The sequence below is a fragment of the Hipposideros armiger genome, unplaced genomic scaffold (genome assembly GCF_001890085.2).
Source record: "Hipposideros armiger isolate ML-2016 unplaced genomic scaffold, ASM189008v1 scaffold_46, whole genome shotgun sequence".
Classification (NCBI taxonomy): Eukaryota; Metazoa; Chordata; class Mammalia; order Chiroptera; family Hipposideridae; genus Hipposideros; species Hipposideros armiger.
In genome coordinates this window covers 2,756,049-2,776,959 of record NW_017731396.1, presented here as the reverse complement: position 1 = coordinate 2,776,959, position 20,911 = coordinate 2,756,049, and the positions used below count along the sequence as shown (strand labels likewise).

The following is a 20,911-nucleotide window of genomic DNA, read 5'->3' as shown; positions in this document are numbered from 1 at the left end:
ACAGGCTATCCCAGGGCCTCGCTAATTCTAGAGGTTAACTGTACAGGGCCACCTGGCCCAGGATAATGTCTTCCAAGCCTAGGGCCCAAGGGAGGGTCAGGAAGTCAGGAAATGACGTCAGGAAGGGGGGGGCGGGACAAGGAGTGGGCCCCACTGAGGCCCCTGGCTGTGAAGGGGCCCCCAAAGGTTGGTCTGTGCCAGGGGTGGTGGGCTGGGGCTTCAAGAAGGCTACAGAGCTGGTGCAGACAAGGGTGAAAGCAGCCCAAGAACAAATTCAGGTTCCGATTCACATGACAGTTTCTCTAGCTGTGCAACTGACTGTGGGCCAGTTGCTTAACCTCTCTGAGCTATGGTTCCTGTCTACAAACTTTGGGCCACTCTACCTGCCAGGCCCTCCCAGGCATCTCACCAGCCTGCAGGAGGCCTTATCTCCCGTGGAATGGCCTTGGGTGCTGGGGGGGTGGGCGGGTATGGGAGAGAGAGGCTCTAAGCCTGCCCCATGGTCCCACAGCAGCTCACTTTTAGCTGTTGATATGCTGGGTGTTGCTTTCATGCCCAGCTGCTGCCTCCTCCCTACTATCTCTTTGTTCAAGCTGGAAATCAGGGACTAATTTCTTGACCTTTCTCTTTCCTTCTAAGCCTCCACCTCCATAGCAGATCTAAACCTGTCTCCTCTCTCCACCCTCCCGGCCACCCCTGATTCCAGCCCCATCGTCTCGCCTGAAACCCCGCAACAGCCTCCTGTCTCCCTGCTTCCCTCTGCCCGCCTCCTTGGCCCTGCCCTTCCCTGCTCCATGCAGCCAGGCAGCCAGGCACCGAGTCAGACCACGTCGCTGCTCTTGCTCAAGACCCCAAGGCACTGCCCGTCAGTCTCCAGGGCGGACACACATCCCTGAAGTCTGGGCTTGCTCCTGCCTGGGACCCTGTTCCACCTCAGCCCCACCTGTCCCATCTGAGCGCTGACCACCTACCGGGTCCTTTCCCAGGGCGCGATTGATTGTCTCTACTCTCTTTAGAGCAACGGAGATTCCTGAAGAGCCTGGATGTCAGCCTGGGTAGTGGACATGGCCGGTGGGTGCCCATGGGCCAGGCTGAGAGGGGAGGGCCTGCCGCCTCCGCCTCCCCAGGGTCAGTGCTTCACCAGGAGCCCTGGCGAGTCCAGACCAACCTGGCCAGCCCTAGCCCCCGCCTGAAGGACACGGCTGGCCGGCTGATGAACTCAAGTTTCCGGCAGCAGAGCAACCTGCGGCCCCTGGGAGTCCTCCCCCAAGGGAGAGCCCGAGAGTGTGCCATCCAGCAGAGCAACCTGAGCCCGAGAGAGCCCAGCTCAGCTGAGTGTGGAAGTGGCACCAGCCCCCACCTCTGGTCAGATCCTCAGGAAAGCTTCTGGCCCCACGTGGTGCCTCAGGGAGGCTCCCTACCCCAAGGGCCACTGGCCCGCCCATCCTCCAGCCTGAGGCGGTCCCGGCTGCAGGCCACAGACACCCCTTGCCGGGACTTCAGGCCTGCTACGGGCTATGCCCCTCTTGATAGGCACACACGGCCAGGCCCCAGATCCTGGCGTGGCCTGGGGAGCTGGACCTCCAGGCTCATAGGGGAACCCCTCACCCTGGAGGACCTGTCTGTCCCTGCCCAGAGCCAAGCTCGGGCCTCATCCCAGGCTGCCATCTCCCAGCTGCTGGCCTCTGTGCGACGCCTGGAACAGGAGGCAGCCCGCCTCAGGTGCTGGGCATCCCAGGAGCCCCCAGGCCCTTTGCAGCAGGAGCCCTGGACCAGTGATGGCCAGGCCGTCCCTGCCTACCCCCAGCCCGGCCAGCTCGAACTTGCTTCCTGGGATGAGAGGAAGCGACATCCCGGAGATCTCAGGGGAACTAAAGATTTCCCAGACACACCAGGGGTCCAGGCTGATCTCTTGGACTCTCAGACAAACAGCAAGCCCACATCACGGGAGACCACTTTGAAGATGCTGACGGGAGATTTCCTCGACCCTGAGCAGGGGGTCCTTTCTGCCCACCCTGTAAGGCGAGGAGAGAACAGCTCCTCAGGGCCTACATACAGCAGGAGGCAGAGGGGGGACCCCTGGCTCCCTCTAGGGGCGGGCAGCAGGGAGGCCAGATTCTCCTCCCTCGCCTTCTCCAGTGCACCCCCGGGTGTCCTTCCTGAGGGGGAAGGAGGGGAGAAGGCCCCTCGGGAGCAGGTCAGCAGAGAGGAAGAGAGAAGGCCTTTCTGTCTGTCAGACACAGCCGCAGCCAGAGGTGCCCTGCAGGTAGAGGCCAGAGGAGTCTGGCAGTGGGAGTTGGGGGGCCTCCCAGGGAGGTCCCACTGCCTCTCCTAGGAATTCACACTCCCAGCTGGCTGTCACTACCCTGTCACACCCCGTTCCCTCAGAAAGGGCGGCCTTGGGCAGGCAGGCTTGGCAGGGGTGTCTCATCCTGTGTGTTTCTTGACCTGAGAGCTGTCTTGTCCTTTTGTTTTCTAAGAACAAAGCCCGAAACCTTGGGAGCCTGGAGTCCAAGGTGACCCGGTGAGGCCATGGCTGTGGGGTGGGCCTGGGGCCCCCCTTCTGGGACTGCTCCCGTTTGCCTGGGCAATGGACACGAGGACCTGATAGAGACAAGGCCCTGCTGGCAGATCCACGCAGGATTTAAGGGGGAGGGGACTTCCTTCACACTGTCCCTGCTGGGGGGGAGAGGGGCCTCCAGGGACAAGAATGTGGGACCGAGGCGAGGTGGGTGGTGCTGAGCCTCCAGCTGCTCCCTGGGTCCATCCCCAGCCGGCAGCTGCTGTCCAGATGTTTCAGAGCCTGGTGGCAGTTGGTGTGGAGGCAACGGGCAGCGGCAGCGGTGGTGGCCCTGAGCCACAGGCAGCTGTTATGCAGGGGCCTGCAGGCACGGCGGTGGACACGGTGGCTCCGGGAGGCCCAGCTGGAGGTGGCATGGGGGCGACACACTCAGGCCCTGCTGGCCCGGAGCTTCCACAAGGTCAGGGGCCTCCAGGTTGGGCCCTGGGAGGGGATGAGACGCTGATGTGACCCGGGGAGAAGTGATCAGCAGTAGAGCAGGTGGCTGTCAGCCCAGACACCTGCACCATTCTGCCCAAATGCTTTCTTCTTTCCCTATTTTTTGACTGTGTGGCCTCAGGCAGGTTACTTAACTTCTGTGCTTTAATTTTATATCTTTAAAATGGGATAATAATAGTACGTACCTCTCAGGGTGGTTATGAGGTTAAATAAATGTAACAGCCTCAGAACCATACCGAGCACATAGCAAGCACTCTGCCGTATAAATGGGGGCTGTTTTTCACAATAGTGGTTTGCGGGCCAGGACTGGGAGGGCCCTTCCTTCCTCAGGAAAGGGCGCTCCGGGAAAACCCAGTTCCGGGTTTGGTCTCCCAAGGAAAGCCCTGACTCCCAGGCTCCATCTCTCCATCCATTCGTGCATTCCCAAAGAGGCAGGGTAGTCTAACGGTTAAGCCCACAGGCTTTGGAGTCTGACAGAAATGTTTGACCCCTGTGCCTGCCTCTCCCTGGTGCCCCCTCTCAGGGCACATTCGAGGCTGCAGCCAGCGTCCCTCTTCCTTTTCTCTCTTGATCCAGTGGAGAAAACTGACTCAGCAGCAGAAACAGGGGCAGCCCCACATCCAGGCTGGGCCAGGACCTCCACCCCCTAGGGGAGGTCAGGGTCAAGGGTCCTCAGGAAGGAAGGCAGCGGTGGACCCCACCCAGAGGAGCAGGTAGTCTGGGCCCCCAGAGGAACAATGAGCTGTGGCAACGCGGGTAGCTTTCCCTCCTTGCCCCCTCCCGCACAAGGGAATGAGGATAAAACTAGCAGATGTAGACAAAGATGTGTGCGAAAAGATGTCCACCGCAGCATTACTTATCCTTGTAAAAACCTTGAAACAGCTTAAATGCCCAGTGAGTGAGAAAATTGTGGTTTAACCACATGATGAATATTTGGCAGCCATTCAACATGATATTTATGAAGACTTAAACAATTCCTCCCCACTCTTTGTTTTTTTCCTTATTTTTCATTTCAGTATCTTTAATTTTTATTCCTAATCATGACGGTCATGCTTGATTTAAAAAACATTCCAGGGCCAGCCGAGTGGCTCAGTTGCTTAAGAGCGCGAGTTCTGAGCAATAGGGTCGCCTGTTCGATTCCCACATGGGCCAGTGAGCTGCACCCGAGCTGAGCTGCCAACAGGTGGCAGGATGGCTCAGCTGGTGAGAGCACGTGTGCTTAACAACAAGGTTCCGGGTTCGACTCCCGCATGGGTTGGTGGGCTATGCCCACCCGCAGCTAAGATTGAACATGGCACCTTGAGCTGAGTGGCCGCAAGCTGCTGAGGGGCGGCTGGATGGCGACTGGACTTGGAGCTGAGCTAGCTGCGCCCTCCACAACTAAGATTGAAGGACAACAACTTGGCTGTTCCCCTTCCCCAATTCCCCAATAAAGTCTTTAAAAACAAACAAACAAACATTCTAATATAGTTGGAAATTTCATGCCCCACCCTGTGTATCCCCCTTCCTACAAGTATTTTTATGGGTATTTGGGTAGAATTTTTAATGACAAGGAAAACTGGTTAGGAAATATTAAATGAAAAAGAAAGATCAAAAAATAATATCTAAGGTATTTTTTCTATGCACCTAAAGCAGTGCATAAAAAAGAACAGAAGAAAAAAATACTAAAATGCTGCAAAATGTGAATGACTTAACACTACTGAACTGTTCACTTAAAAAATGGTTAAGATGGTGAGTTTATGTTATGTGTATCTTACCCACTATTAGACATAAAAATAAATTAATAAATATTTTATCCCCCCCCCACCAAAAAAAAAACACCCCAAATGCAAATAGTGCTTATCTCTGGACAGTGGAGTTAACATTGGCTATTTTCTTCTTCATTTATTTTGTCCATTTCCACTACCGCGATGTATTGTTTCTCTTATCTTTAAATTAAACAGATGGGTTTGAAATCATTATTTAAATAACATCTACAAGTATTTCAACATGTTTGTTGTAAACACATCCAAATAGTATTGAAGAGAACGAAGCAAAAGCAGAGACCCCTCCCCAAATCACTTGTGTGATCAGGAATAAAATGAACTGCCTGGAAGAGAACAGGGGTGCTCAGCGCTCCTCTGCTCCGGTGGGCAGGCAGCACTGCCTTGGGCTGGGGTGGACAGGTTGGGCCGCGTGCTCTCCCGTGGCCTGAGCATCACTTTCACTCTCAGTCCAGGGAGTCTGAGGGTGGAGGCAAAAGCCCAGCCGATCCCATCAAGCACTGCGCCGAGACCAGATGGAGGCAGAGGAATCCAGATCCTACAGGCCCTGCAACAACTGGCTGGTGAGATGTGGGGCCCTGGGACAGCTGGGGAGATGGAGCTGGGCAGGGCTGAGCCCCAACACGGGCCAGGGCAGGGGGTCCTGAGGGAATGAATGTGTTTACTGAGCGTCTTCTCTAGCAACTTCCCAGACACAATCTCATTTGAGCCTCATGGTGACCTCAGCAAGGCGTTGTGCCTGACGGGGAACTGAGTGACCAGCTCGAGGACGCACAGTGTGAGAGGTGTGCATCCTGCATTTGTACGCCGGAGACACTGGTAGAGGCCCAGCAGAAGCTTGAGTGTTCGACCTGGAAGTCCCTTACACATCACTCACTGACAGGGAAACTGAAGCCCAGAGATTCAGGCACAGCCTGGCGTCGTGGCCCCTTCTAGCCCTGAGCCTTCCCTCTTCTCACTTTCTTCTCTCTCTCTCTCTCCCCTCCTTTTACAGCCTTCCTCCTGTGGTGCCATCAGAAGGAATGGGCCAGGCAGGAGAGGGGGATCCAGGGAGAGGCCTCCCGGGCCATGTTGAGGACTCAGAGGATGGGGAGGCCCCCCCAGGCCTGGTGCTCTCCTGCTGCAGATGCAGCCTTGGTAGCCCCACTGGATCTCCAGCACCAGAGAGCCTGGCTCTGCAGGTAGCGGGAAGTGGAAAGGTGTGGAGTGGGGACCCGCTTCCCTGAGGCAGAGGGTGGGTGGGACGCAGCTGGGAAATGCCCTTCAAGTCATTTCTTTTTTTTTTAAGATTTTATTGGGGAATTGGGGGAGGGGAACAGCGCTGGGGAATCGGGAAAGGGGAACAGACAAGTTGCTGTCCTTTGGTTCTTCAGTCTAGTTGTGGAGGACATCGCTTCACTGGCCCATGTTGATATCATTGTGCTCTTCCTGGCTGAGGCAGATTGGTCGCCGGTCTCTGGACGGCAGCTCACAGTGGCTCTTGGCAGCTCACACCAGCTGCTGGCCGCTCAGGCTGGCTGCCGGCCACACACAGTAGCTTATGGCAGCCCAACTGCAGCGGGGGCTGCAGCCTATGCCGTTATGGGTGACTCATGGCAGCCCAGCTCCAGGTTGAGCTGTTGTTCACCATCTTAGCTGTAGAGGGCACAGCATCACTGGCCCTCATGTGGGTTCCGAACCGGGGCTCTGCTGCTCAGAGCTGGCATCCCAAGCCAGCTCTTTTTTTTTTTTTTAAGATTTTTATTGGGGAATTGGGAGATGGGAACAGTGCTGAGGAATTGGGGGAAGGAACAGACAAGTTGCTGTCTCTTTGTTCTTCAGTCTAGTTGTGGAGGACGTTGCTTCACTGGCCCAAGTTGGCACCATCATTGCACTCTTCCATGGCGAGGCAGATCAGTCGCCGGCTTCTGGATGGCCGCTCACGGCGGCTTGAGGGCCGCTCATGCTGGCTGCTGGCTACACACGGTAGCCCATGGTAACCCACTGCAGCAAGGGCTGCAGCCTATGCCGTCGCTGGCGACTCATGGCAGCCCAGCTCCAGGTTGAGCTGTTGTTCAGCATCTTAACTGTAGAGGGCAGCGTCATTGGCCCTCCTATGTGGGATCCAAACCAGGGCCCTCTGACGACGCAAGTCAGCTCTTAACCAACGTGCCACTCGGCCGGCCCCCTTCAAGTCATTTCTTGATTCCTCCTAGTACTGAGAGACGAAGGTGACAATAAGAAATGAAAACAGCTGCCATTTACTGAGAGCCTAAAACCTGCTAGACACCACTCAAGAGCTGGGGTTTAGTTATAAGCAGAGTTTAGTGCTGGCCGCCCCCTACAGTTGTGGAACCCATGGCCAGGTGTGGGGACAGACAGGAAATTAGCAGTCACGAAGTATGTGTGCAAATACCACCTGGGTTAAGTGTTGAGAAGGGAAGGAACACGGACCTGTAAGAGTTTTGGGGGTTTTTTTCCTTGTTAACTTTTTTATTATGAGACATTTTGATCTTACACAAAAGTAGAGAAAATAGGCTAATAAACCCATGTGCCCATCACACAACTTCAAGAAAATCACCCCCTTAGAAAACCTGTTTCATCTGTACCCCAGCTGCTTCCCCCTCTACATGATTTCAAGGCAAATCCAGCCATCATCCCATTTCATCCATAAATATTTCTGTAGCATCTCTCAAAGACAAGGGCTCCTTTAAACAACATAACCACCATGCTATGCTTACACCTAAAAAATGAACGTTATAACCAGCAGATATCTGGTCAGCCTTAAAATTTCCTGCTGTTTTATAACCATGTATTTCAGTATGTGTAGTTGGTTTGAATCCCGCGGGATTAAGGACCGCATGTAGTTGATTGAGAAGTCGTTAGAGTCTTTCTAAGTGATGGGCTTCCCTGCATTTCTTTTTCCCTTGCAATTTATCTGTTGACAGTGGAGTTAACACTGAAAGGAGATTGCTTGTCCAGTAGCGTTTCCTGCTGTCTGCATTTTTCTGGTTGTGTCCCCCTGACATAGTTTTCTATGAGAACTTTTAACAAAGGGAGCTGAGCTCAACCAGGGTTCAGCAGAGATGTGAAGGGTGAATGGTTGACTAATGGAGGGGGAGCAGACGAGAGCGCGCCAGTCAGAGGGAACAGCATGTGCAAAGGCCTGTGACAGCCACTGTAGTCAAATTGGAGCCCTGTTAGTATGGGGTGGAGGAGGGCTGGGGATGGCTTGAGATGAAGTTGGAAAGGTCTACTGGGGGCCTTGTAGACTTCGGGGAGGAGTTGAGATTTTATCCTACAAGCTGCCACGGGAGGATTTTACAATAGCAGGGGAGTAAAATCATTTGTTTTGAGATTTGAAAAAAGTCACTCCGGTTATTAAGTAGGAACCGAATGGAGTGGATGTGGGTGGCCAGGTAGGAGGCTACTGAGGCCATCCAGGCACCCAGAGGTGATGGTGTCAAGTCCTTATAGCAGCCCCATTTTACGGATGAGACAGCTGAGGCCCAGAGAGGTGAAGTGACTTGCCCAAGAAGCGTGTCTGGCACATGGCAGCTGGCTGTAGCTGCAGTCTTTATGATTAGCACCTGCACTTTCTCTTGGCTCTTCCAGGTGCTTTGGGGCCTGGCAGCAGTTGGTGAAAAGACAGACCCGATACCGGCACCACCTGGCCGACCGCCAGGTGGGGACCCTGAGGATGTGCCTGCAACAGTGGGTGTGCATGAAACAGCTCCGGGCCTCGGATGGGCTGAAGGTGACCCAGCTGTCCCTGTGCCAGCAGAAGGCGGGTGAGTGAGTGTTGGGCCAACACTCCCAACACCCCAGCAAACAGTGTCACTCACTCTCCTTTTGCAGTGCGCCCCGTTGAAAATGATGTCGTCTTCTAATAGGAAGTGATGGAACTGGGACCTTTCTTGGGGGTGTAGCCTGGTGGGCCTGGGGGGTCGTCCAGGAGGGATCCCTGGAATGGGCTGGCCTTGGTTGGACCCCATCCTCGTCCCCATCGTGAGCTCCTCTAAGCAAGAGGATTTGTTCCATCTTCCACCAGGAAGGTCCCTGCTTCTGGGAAGCTCCTGGTCTGAGTGGGACACACTGCTTCCGCCCCACCAAAACCTGACAGGGGAAGATGGGATCTTTGAGGGGTGCTGGAGGGGGGAGGATTTGGAGGCGGTGGGAGGGGGAAGTGCCCATGAGGGGAAGAGGTCCTAAGCGAGGGCCTGAGGCAGCAGCCACCAAAGGCTTTGGGCAGAGGGAGGCCACTGGGGACATGGCTGATTTGTCTCTTGCCTGCTTTTCAGGGAACATGGCCCTCCACAGCTCAGCCGGTGGAGGGGCCATAGTCCATGGTCTAGGCCACTGCCCCCAGGGGCTGCCCCAGGAGCAAGGCCAGGGCTCCCTGCAAAAAGCCTGCCGGAGATTGGCCCTCCACCGGGTGCTGCTGCTCTGGAGGAGGCGGCTCTCCCAGCACCAGCAGGCAGAGTAGGTGTCCACAAACTTGTGACCTGGGGTCACGGGGTGGCCAGGTGAGCAGTGCTCAGTCAGCCCTGGGGGGAGTGTCCCATAGGGAACAGGCCACATCCTGTTCCTCCCCATGGCCCGAGCATGGGCCTGACACACTATGTTGCCCAGTGGGTGTGGGGCTGGGGGAAGTGGCAGGGACACTGAGACAGTGATTGAGCAGAGAGCTGTGTGGACCATGGGGTGGTTGCGGGCACCGAAATTGAGTGCTACCAAGGTGGTGGGAACGTGATGGGGAGGTTGGTTTAATTCTGTCTCCCTCCCCAGAATCTGGAATCATCTCTCACCCATCTCCCAGCTGGTGGCAGGAACCATGCCTGTCTCCTCACCACTGTCTCCCAGCACCTTGTAGGTGCCTCTGGCCCGTCATGGGCATGGAGTACATATTGTAAATAAATAAGTGAAGAGCCACTTTATCCCCCTGCCCCCATTATACAACCAGAGAAACGGAGGCTCAGAGGGGTCAGGCAGCTTGCTCTAAATCACACTGTGAATCAAGAGCAAGAAGGCAGGATTCAGAGCCCGAGCTGATGAGTCTATCCTTGAACGCCATGCACCTGGCATCCGTCAGCCTCACACCCACTTGGTCCGCTTGGACCCTCAGTCTCTTTTAATGCACCCCTGGAACTTCAGAGAAAAACCATTTCGCCATGATCCTTCCTAATGTAACTCTCCTGCCCCCAGTCCATCCTTTGGCTTTTGGGCATCAGGGCAAAGTTGGTATCGCCCTGTGGCACAACTGGGCTGCCTGGTGGCCTGAGATGAGTGTTTGGATCTCAGGTCTGCTGCTGTTTGGAGTCTGGGGCAATGCCTTCACCCAGGCCTCAGTTTCCCTATCATGATAGCAGAGCGGAGGCAGAAGTACTGGTGTGGTTATGCATGTAGCCTGTGGAGTGTGTGTGTCAGGGGGTGTCCCTGGGCCCAGGGCCTGGCTCCACCCCTTATCATCTGCTAGCCCCCACCCACCCCAGGAGCATGGGGAGGATCAGCCAGGCGATCAGCGCAGGTGGAGCAGTGATCTTCACCCGGGGAGCTTTGGGAAAGTCAGGAAGCCCAGGCCACAGCCAGACCATTGAGTCAGAAGCTCTGGGGGTGCGACCCGATAATGCAGTGTGCAGCTGGCTTTGGAGGCGGTGGTGCAGAGCTGTAGCCAGGCGTTTGGCGGCACCCTTCCAGCTCAGCCCTTTCCCAGGGTCCCAGCTGGCAGCCACCCCAGATGGGGTGAGACTAGGGCCCAGGTACTCACTTGCTCCTTCCTGTAGCTCCTGTTTCCAGTTCACACAGCGGCAGATGCTAAGACGCACCCTGAGGGCGTGGCGCTTAAGGGTGTGGGGTTCTGGCAACCAATCAGGCAACGCCAGGATCACCTTGGCTCCAGAACCGCTAGGTCACGCCCTGGGAGAGGAGGCCTCCCTGGGCTGCAGCGTGCCCCACAGCTCTCTAGGGAAGGTGAGGGGCTGGGGCTGGGATGGGCCAGGGTGGATCGGGGCCAGGTGGGCGGAGAGGGAGGGGATGGGGCAGGGCTGGGTGCTCAGGACTCACTATGCCCTCCCCAGGCTTCCGGGGTCCCCGCCCTCCTGGAGACCCTTTGGCTGAACTTCCTGTGGGCAGCTGGGCGGCGGCAGCAAAGGCAGTGCCTTCTGCTCTGGCAGGCGAGGGCCCAGCAATCTCGGGGTGCAGCAAAATGGCACCGGCACACTCTTCAGAGGCGGTAGGGACCCCTCTCCAGGACGAGTGAGCCCTGCTACCCACTACCCTGTGGATTTACTGTTTCCCTGAGGCCCCTTTCCCGCCAATCCTTGACCTTCACAGGAGCATTCCCTTGGGGTGTGTATCCCAGAGGGCTCCCTTCTCACACCCTAGTCAGTCGGCTCCCAGACTCTGATCCCCTCAACTCCTCCTGCCCTCCTACCCTGACCTGCTGAGATGTGTGTGTGTGTGGAGGGGGGTAGGTCAGCAGGGTGACCATTTCTCTCAGAGATTTCACAGCTGTGGTTCATTCATAGCACTGTGCCTAAGAGTTAGTCTCCGTGGGTTCTAATCCCAGCTTTATCCCTCACTGACTGTGTGATTTGGGCAAGTTGCTTAACTTCTCTGTGCCTCCATCTCTCCATTTGTACGGGGATAATAATAGTACTCACTCCGATGGGAATCAACAAGATAGGGGTGCATACATCCCCTAGCACAGTGCCTGGCACATAGCAAGCACTCAGTTCACTGCACTGCATGTTACTAGAGGCTGAGCACAGGACCGAGCATTGGAGGTCTGGGGTCCCATCTTATCCCCACCACCTGTTCTTGTGACCCTTGGAGTAGCGTTTCAGCCCCAGCCACCGATTCTCCCCCATGATGGAAACAGAGAGAAGAGTCACCCCAACCCCATCCCTGCTGCTAAGGGAGGGGAGAGCTGGTCTAGCCCCCAATGGCAGTGACCATCCTCCAGATGGACACTTCCTTTCCCAGCATCCTCCTCGGCTGGAGCCACTGGGCAACAGCCCAAGGGTCCCTGAGAGAGCTGGCTGCCCGCTGGGCCTGGGACCGGAGCTGCAGAGCCACCCTGGGCCTCTGGCGGCGGCGGCGGGAGCTGTGGCAGGAGGCAGAGCAGTGGGCCAGGGAGCGAGGCCGGAGACTGGTGCGGGATGCCCTGCGCCACTGGCACTCCTGTTGGCAGAGTGAGTCGGGGACTGGGACGGGCGGGGCACCAGGGGTGAGAGAGGGCCTGGGCCTGTCAGGGAGACGCAGGATTCTGCATCCTCTAGCACAGAGCTCAGTGATGGGGCCTCCCACAGGTCACGCCCAGGACTGAGGTGGCAGAGCAGGACCTGGGGGCATGGACACTGTTCCCCAGGTTCATATCCCCGCTCTTCCATTCCCTGGCAGTGTGGACATTAAACAAGCTACTGAACCAGAGTCTCAGCTCCCTCACCTATAAAATGGGGATAACAGCAGTACCACCTTGTGGGGGGCATGGCAGGACCCTGTGAGGCAATCCACCAGTGTGCCTGGCTCAGAACCCAGCTCCCACTAGGGGTCTTCTTCATCTTCATCCTCGTCATCCTGGCCTGGCTTTCAGGAGTCACAGGTCTGAGCACTGAGGCATGGCGCCCTCAGAGCCCGGCCCAGGAGGCAGGGATCACTGGGGAAGTTTAGAGGCTCCCACTACACCGATACCTCGTATCGACAGGCTGGGGTGGGAACGTGGTTGTTGTGGAAAGCTCAGGTCCTACCCACAGCAGACAGGTGCTTCTCCAGCCCAGTTGCTGCCCAGCTGCCCGGGAACGCTGGCCCAGCGTTGCCAGACCTTCTAATTTTTAAAGAAAAGCTGGAGATCTAGATTTTTACGAAATTCTCAGGATTCCTAAACATCATCAGGAAATTTTAAAAAACTAAAAAAACTATGATTAGTGTTGGCCTGGTCACCAGTATGACACCTATAACCAAAACATTTTAACCCAGACAGTTAGGGCGGCCTCCTCTATTCCCACTTGGGTAGAGGGCAAAGGGCTGGCTGGGCAGGGACCCACGGTCACCCGGGACCCAGGGCTAAGGCTGGGACAAGCACCCAGTGGCACTTCAGCATTTCTCTGGCCACAGGGCAGCAATTCCTGCGTGGGCAGTACCAGAGGTGGGTGCAGGTCCACCTCCAGGGCCTGCGAAGGGCCGCGTTCTGGGGCTGGCAGCAGGCGGCAGCTCGTCGGAGACACATGATGGCCCGATCAGAGCAGCTTCTACTGCAGAGGTGGGTAGGCAGGCGGGTGGGTGGGAAGGGGTGGGTTATCCCCACCCTGGGAAAAGCAGGGAGAGGGCCCAGAGGGCGATGAGGGGAGGCCCCAGCTTGGAGCTGTAGAGCCGTGACCAGCAACAGTTCGTTATCTGCTTTGTGAGGGAGGTGGGAGATGGCAAGCCCCTCCCTCACCCCACCTCATACCCTGACAAGCTCCAGGTCTCCCCCACCTGGTCAGCTCAGTCCTTTGGATTCAGAGGATACAATTAAGATGGGGAAATCAACTCCTCAGACATCCGCTATAACACATGTTCCAACACCGTGTATTGTTTGAGGGGCCAGCATGGGGAATTCTGCATACAGTGAGTGGCTAAGAGAAGAGAGTTAAATCCTAAATAGAGACGCTCTCGTAAAACATGCATATGGTTAATTAATGCACATTTAAAAGCAGAGGGCACAGGTGATGCTTCCTCCCACCGTGCAGTTACAAATCTGCAAAGGTTCACAGTGTCCCCCCAGGCCAGTGAACCACAGAGTGACTGATTTCTGTGATTTCGCATCAGAATGGCGTAGACATGTTTTTGGTCCCTCAGGGAAGAGGGGCCATGTTCCCCGAACTGGCCTCCTGACGCAGAGCAGGCTTGTGAGAGGAAGCTGGGGTGGCTATCACCCCAGTGGAGCTGGGGCTTGAACCCACAGCTGTTGGGTTTCCACGTGCTCCTGGACAGCATCTGCCCCTCCCAACCCCCAGCTGGAGTGTGTGTGGGCCAAGGCCCCAGATGAAAGCCATTACACATCGGTCCCTACATTTCTAAGGCACAGTGTTGTGTATGCAGAGCCGTGTGTAGTAACCTAGGAGACTGTGTGTGTGTGTGTGTGTGTGTGTGTGTGTGGTGGGGGGAGGGTGGGTTGCAGGTGTAATTTTGAATAAATGTGACTTTTGACTATGACAGCAGCTGGGCCCCTCCTCTGCTCCTGTTTTGCAGCCACTTCCAGGCCCAAGGTGAAGCTGTGAGAGATGCAGGGATGCTCTGGGCCCAGCATCCAGCCTTCCAGGATGGCCTGAGGAGACGGGCACCGGGGGCTACCTTCACTGCACGGCGGGAAGGCCGAGTGGCCGCAGCCCAGGCACGGGAACAGCGCCTGGCCTGGGCCTGCATTGCCCGCCGGCAAAGCCATGTGCAGAGGCGCTGGGTGGACAGGCAGCGGAGGAGGGCCTGGGGCCAGCAGGCCTTTGTAGCCTGGCGAGTGGCCCTGGGCCAGCACTGTGAGGCTCGCCAACTGGCAGAAGAAAGAGTTCGGGCCCAGGTCCAGGTGGCCCTGTGCTGGACACTGTGGGTGCGTGAGTCCCACCTACACCGGCTCAGCCGAGCCCACGCTGCCTGGAAGCTGAGCGCCAGGTGGGTGTCCCTGGCCCAAGGGCAGCCCCACACTGTGCTTTTCAGCTTGAGCCTTGAGCTTGCTTTTGGCAGGGAGAGAGGGTATTTGGTGGCTGGCGCCAGGGCTCAGGAGGCCAGGGGTGATAGGGAGAGGTGACCCTGGTCACTGCAGCTAGTCCTGGGGTCAAATCCCATCTCTGTACTTTCTAGCTCTGTGACTCCTCTTGGGCAAGTCTAACCTTAAAGGTCAGAGGAAGATAACAGGCCTGCCTTGCAGGATGGCCTGGGGACTAGAGATAAGGAATGCAGACTTTCAGCTCAGCTCAGGGCCAGCCAGGGCCAGCCACTGACACAGCAGGTGCTCTTTCAAGGAAAGGGGAGGCAACGTGTAGCTGGCAAGACTGCTTCTCTGTCCCCTAAACAGGACGCTTGTCCCTGTTGTGTGATATTCTGTTGTTCTCCTTGCCCGTTTTGATCTGATTTCTCCAGCAAAGGGGGTATGGTAGGCGTAGCACAGCATGGCCAGGGGCTGTGGCTGAAGGTCACCTCCTACAGGGCACTGGCCAGGGCTGAGGTCTCCCTCCAACTGCCGTAGAGCCCAGGCCCTGATGGCCTTGGGTATGGGCTCTTTCCCCCTCCCTAGGGTCCTAGAGGTGTGGGCCCAGTCAGCTGCCCAGGGCCGTGCCCAGCAGGTCACCATCACCCAGTTCCAGCAGGCTGGGCCGAGGCGCCTCCTGCAAACCTACTGGGCCCAGTGGCGGACAGCACTGCTCAGAGTGTGGCTGCAACCTGGGGCGGAGGCCCAAGAGGCCAGCACAGCCCATCCCAGACCCAGCGCCCATCTCAGACACCTGCCCAGACTGGCCAGCAGAGGACACCTCCTGGCGCGAATGGATGCTGCGGCCCCATGGAAGCAGGTGAGGTAGGGCCCAGGAGGGACAGAAGGTCCAAAAATGATCCAAGAGCCAGCGGCCTCAAAATCACCTCGTTACAGCCCATGGTGGCAAGCGTGGCTGGATGCTTCTCTAGGGGTCCAGCAGCCTTGTGGGCATCACCCCACCTTGGTTCTTGGACAGCCTTCTGGCTCTGGAAGACAGCCAACTCCAGGTCCATCAGTAAACATTTCCTGAGCACCTACCGAGTGCCAGCCCTGCTCAGGTCCACTGCAAAGATAGTCTCTTAGGGAAACAGGCACCTAAGCTCGCTAAATGTCATGGTTGCAGTCTAGAATCAAGATAGGTACATGGGGACAGGAGCAATTTTTTTCTCAAGTTTTTTTTCCTTATTGGAAAAATGAAACATGCGCATTACAGAAAAATTAGAAAATATAAATGAAAAAAATATTTTCATCTTTCTACTCAAAGGTAACTGTCAGTCCCTCTCCAGACTAGAAGCAGTTAGTCCTGATACTAGCAAATGGTGACAAGAGCTTGATGGCCTAGCAGGAGGGAAGGTCACAATGAAAGTCATGCACAAGAATTGATGCCACATGGCAGCCCTGGGACATGTCATTACTGGACACACAGTCCCAGGGTTACCGGCAAAGCCACACAGTGTTCCTAAAGATGAATTCGCATCATCAAGGATCCTGTTTCAGAACGCCAGGAAGTATCTAATAGACTACATATTCTAAGAAAAAAGATTCAAGTGTTGTTTTTAATGGAATGGAAAGGGACTAGCTTGGTTATTTGTAGAATCCATGTATTCACACACGTGGGACCATGGCAACAGCAGATGCTGGGGCCTCAGGGTATTTTTTCCTCGGTCTGTGTTATGACACAATTTAATGTTCAGCGTATGTTCATAAGCACACCCATTCCACCCCACTTACTGTTGGAGAAACTGAGGCTTGTAGAAACACTGAAAGTAAATGCTGGGAATGGTAAACTAGGGTGCTTAATTCCAGGCCCCCTCTTTTCTACCACATGAGCACATACCCAGGTACCCCCACCTAACATCATGAGCAACTGTTGTGCCATCTCATGGCGGCACAGAGTCCCTGAGAGCCCCTGATCTGCATAGAGCAGTAGCTGGGGTCTGGGGCTCTGGAGTCAGACCACTCCTGAGAGGTGGGGCCTCAGGCAAGTGCTTTAACTTTGTCAAGTTTAAGTGGGAGACTAATACTTGCCTCACAGGCAGTACCTGGTATAGGTAAGCTCTCATCCAGTGGAAGCTATTATTGATCCACCTCGCGGCTTGACCTCCAGCCACATGGGAAGAGGCAGTGCTGTGTGCTAATGGCCATAACACTCTTGGGCACCCCGTGTCTCCTCTGGGCTTATGGGAGAACGTGAGGTCATGTGAACTGCCCCATGTGTGCACACACAAGTAGGAGGCCCCGCTGTTGGTCAGGGGCAGCGCAGGGAAGGAACCCCACCAGGTCCCCTGGGCCCCAGGAAGGCCAAGCCCACTGGGTTCAGGTTTTCCTCTTTGGCTGTTCCCTCAGACCCGCAGCTACAGGCCACAGGCCACAGGCCCCACGCTGCCCAGCCCAACACAGCACCGCAGCCTCAGTGGGCAGAGGAAGCGGAAAGAAACGTCCTGGGCTCAGAGTAAGGAGATGTACCTGTGGGAACAAACATCTGTAGTGTAGTCACCAGCCCTCAAGGGCCTGGAAATCACCTTCGGGTTCCTTGGCAAATCCATCATACGTATTTATCTGTATTTGCCCATTTCCTCTTCTGGACTATGTCAACCATTTTGATAAAATAATTACATATTCCCCTGTCCCACCCATTATTTCTCTGTGGGTAGCAGCCCAGAGCCCCTGGAGGCTTGGGTAGGTGTGGTGGAGTTGGGGGCACAATGTTTAACTCATCTCCGTTTGTTTTTCACCCCTCTTTGTTGTCTCAACTTCTAGGAGTGGACTAAGGAGAATCTGCCCTCCGGAATGAATGTGTTAACCTTTTCTGATTCTATTCCCCTTTCCAGGTGACAGGGTGCCCCCCCTCGGCCTGCAGTGGCCTGGATGTGCCAGCTGGGCCCAGGGCCGGCCCCCTACAGGACCGGGATGGGACTGCAGATCTGAGACCAGTGCCATCAAGGGCAAAGGGCAGGTGGATAAGAGGTGGCTGGGGTAAGAGCAGCTGTGTGGAGGGTGGGGTTGGGGGACCAGGGCCGAGGGGCTTGCCTGAGTTGTGGCCAGAGCTGGGCCTCTCTGGCCAGTGCTCCTTACTGCAGGATCCTGAGGAGCAGGCCCAGGCCCACGGCTCTGCCTTTACCTGGCCACGAGGGGGTCATGATGCTCTTGGCCATCAGGACGCACACAGGGCCTCTTCCCCCAGGAGGAAATACCTACAACGCTGGCGCCTTGAGACACTGTTTTGCCGGCTGCAGGGTTCCCAGCAGGCCAGGCGCCTGGCAGCGACGTGGCAGCACTGGGTAGATGCTCAGGGGGCAGAGGAGCTGGCACACACACTGGTGAGTGGGGACTGCTGGGGAGCGCAGCTGCCCTGGGCGGCAGTGGGCCCAGTTTGGGGCCTTCTCACCAACTGTCCACACAGCACAGGCAGTGGCACCTGAGACGGACCTGGCGAATGTGGAGGCAGCGGGTCGTGCAGCTGAGGGTGGCTCGGCGGTTACAGCAACAAGGTGGCTGGGTCCTTTCTCAGGTACTGGTGGGGCAGCCCTCACCCCCCAGTAGGCCCTTCCAAAACCAGTGCCACACCTGGGCATTTCTGAGCTGTGGACCCTCCCTGCTTGCCACCCCCAGGGCCTCTTAACTTTCAGGGAGGGGTCAGTTTGGTCAGAGAAAACAGCTTAAATGCTGGAGCCCTTGATTTGGCTGGTAGCCAAGTGCTCCGTCCAGTCCTACCCGTCACTCAGACTGAGCTGCTCACACTGGCTCCTGTTAAGGGTCCCTGAGCACCCCCTTACTTCCCTTATTTGCTCTGAGCATAGCTTCCCAGATCACGAGTTACTTCTATTCTGAGCCCATGCATTTGGCCTGGGACAGGGCTGGCTGGCTGGCTGGCTGCCTGGTGCAGAGGGAGGCACCTCCTATTCCTTCAAGGGACAGAAGCAGCTGGGCACAGGTGTTAAGCCTAACACACACAGCAGACTCAGGAGGGAGCCGAATAACCTCTCCTTTCCACTCCCTGATTCCAGGCCTTTGAGAAGTGGCACCAGAGCCTGGCAGCTAGGGTCCAGAGAAGGGGAGCCACCGGCAGTCCAAGACCCCCTGCGCCAAGTGGGCACCAGGAGCCATGGAGGCAGGCTGGCAGCTGCCCGAGCCCCTGCGTGGGATGGACTCAAGGAAGAGCTGGGGGCCCAGCTGCAGCTGGGACTTTTTCCCATGGAAAGAAAAACGGAACTGAGCCCAGCCTTCCTTGGGAAGGAACTGTGCCCCACCGTCCAGGGAGTGCGGGGGTTGTCAAGCCACAGGGCTCTCACCCACAGCCTAGTGATGGAGGGAACAGCTCCAGGAGCTCTGAAGGACAATAAAATGCCCTCCTCAGTCCTAGCTGCTTGCTCCATCTCTCCTAAAAGCTGTCCCTCTGCCCCAGCCAGCCAGCCTGGAAGGAAGGGACAAGCATGTACTGATGACTGCACCCAGCTCAGCTATCATCAGACTGTCTTTGGATGCCCACCCCTACCCTCCTTGTGCTGAGCCAGCCAGCCAGCAGGGATGGGAACAGCCTATGTGCACCTGCCAGTCACCACCCTGGCAGTGGGGCTTGAGGACTGATCCCTGGGGAGCAGTGCCAGGCAGCTAGATTCTGGGATAGGGTACACAGAGGGGGGAGCAGTTGGCAGGAGGAGATCTCACCCAAAAAGTAAGCCAGGAAGAAATAAGCCCTGCTTAAGCAACCTCATCTTTGCCCCCGACGGTAACGCGCCATCTATCCCTCCATGGCCAGGGAGAAAAAGAGAAGGCTGGAGGGACGCTGAGGGCCTCACCGATCACAAGGGTTCAGACACCTTGAACTCTTAAGAGGTACTCTGTTAAGCCATGAGAATTCAGAGACAGCTCTTTGAAAAAGCAGCATTGTAGAAAGGTGAAAACCCAGCTCAGCTCTGAAGTGGATGGTGGCAAGAAGTGTTTGTTAATTAGGTTTCAGCCCCAGACCCATCCAGGGGCCTGGTGCCAGGGCAGGACAGTGTCTGCCCCTTCGGTCACAAGTAGGAAATGCCCAGCTGCCAATGTCTTGGAGGCGGAAGGGGGCAGCACCTTCACTTTGCCACAGCTGTTCTGCAGTGCCACCAGTGCCTGCTGCCCATGTTCACTTTGCCCATCCTCCATAGGCCCCAAGTGCAAGGCCACTGGCAGTTCCAGGCTGGCTCCTAGTGGCTGCCTCAGTCAGCAATAACCAGTTTCTTCCCCTTCTCAGGTCCTCTGCAGGATGGAGGTGCTCCCCACAAAAGAGCAAAATCTCCCAGCTGAACGGGGAACACCAGGCTCCCATGTGGGGCTGGCTCCGGTCCAGCCGGAGCCCAGAAGACTCATACCAGTTTAGCTGGAATCATCATATGGGGGAGTAGAGGCCAGGGCTCAGGAGAAACAAAGGAGAATAGGGGCCTCCAGGAAAACCAGGACTGGAGAGGAGGAAGGCGGGACACAACTGGCCTATGATAAGGACGGCAGGGTGCAGGGTCACGTAGCCTCTGTCTCTCTGTCATTCCGAGGTGGGTGGCTGAGAAGCTCAAATGTATCTTCTATCACCTGCCACAGGCAGCTGTCCAGTGGAAAATCATTGTCCACCAGGTTGACCAGGAAGTAATTGTCGTGGATATACTGGATGATCTCACGGGAGGGGGACTCCTCATCATACAGCTTGCCCCACTGCTTGATCCACAGGGCGAAGGCTTCATCCTGTATGTGCATGCGTACACACAGGCACAGACACACACACAGGTGCATGCACACACAGGCACACAGACACAGATGCACACACAGATGCACATACACAGGCACAGACACACAGGTGCATGCACACAGAGACACAGACACAGATACACAGGCACACAGAGACACAGGCAAGGTTAACAGGGCTGTCCTTGGGTCAGGTGTCATGCTCAGCACCATGAGCACCTCTGCCACTGCCCAACAGTTCATTTCCAGGAATAGAACAAGGCCCACTGCCAGTGCCACCTCCCACCCCCCAGCCCAGAAATAAACACTTGAGTCAGGGTGCAGCCTAGTCCACCCGTCCTAGGGGATGTGGCCTCCAGCCACACACGGGGCCCAGCGATACTGCCTGGAGGGGGGCAGGGTAGGACCGCTCCCGGCCCTTACCTTCCAGAACATGAAGCTGACAGGATCTACCACCGTGGGCTGGATAACCTCTCGCCCAGGGAAGATGCCCCAAGTGACAGCGTTGGGCTGCAGCTCTGGGGCATTGGTGATGTTTTCACCCTGGGGGGGGGAGGAGGGAGAGGCTGCATAAGAACAGACAGGCCCAGGGAGCACTGCAGCCCAGAGAGCACTGCAGCCCAGAGAGCACTGCAGCCCAGGGAGAGCACTGCAGCCCAGAGAGCACTGCAGCCCAGGGAGCACTGCAGCCCAGGGAGAGCACTTCAGCCCAGG

General features: G+C 56.4%; 2 protein-coding genes across 5 annotated transcripts in view; one reads left to right on the top strand and one right to left on the bottom strand.

Annotated features, from left to right (window-relative positions):
- Positions 1-1,006: 1,006 nt before the first annotated feature.
- On the top strand, positions 1,007-18,544 carry CUNH1orf167 (chromosome unknown C1orf167 homolog; the record flags this gene model as incomplete). Its single annotated transcript, XM_019639746.1, has 19 exons — positions 1,007-2,017; positions 2,481-2,524; positions 2,774-2,981; positions 3,596-3,732; positions 5,233-5,345; positions 5,777-5,963; positions 8,377-8,552; positions 9,063-9,243; positions 10,545-10,731; positions 10,839-10,993; positions 11,746-11,954; positions 12,877-13,021; positions 13,993-14,406; positions 15,029-15,302; positions 16,832-16,937; positions 17,317-17,461; positions 17,670-17,805; positions 17,889-17,976; positions 18,493-18,544. Coding segments are annotated over 19 exons (3,924 nt in total), but the record flags the coding sequence as incomplete, so codon positions are not given.
- Positions 18,545-19,306: 762 nt separating this feature from the next.
- Positions 19,307-20,911, bottom strand: part of MTHFR (methylenetetrahydrofolate reductase) — a 14,254-nt gene continuing 12,649 nt past the window's right edge. For all 4 annotated transcript variants that reach the window (XM_019639749.1, XM_019639750.1, XM_019639751.1 and 1 more), the window contains exons 11-12: positions 20,621-20,740; positions 19,307-20,197 (exon numbers count right to left, since the gene is read on the bottom strand). In XM_019639749.1, the coding sequence (XP_019495294.1) occupies positions 19,979-20,197; positions 20,621-20,740 (339 nt within the window). In that variant the 3' untranslated portion in view covers positions 19,307-19,978. The remainder of the gene's footprint in view (positions 20,198-20,620; positions 20,741-20,911) is intronic.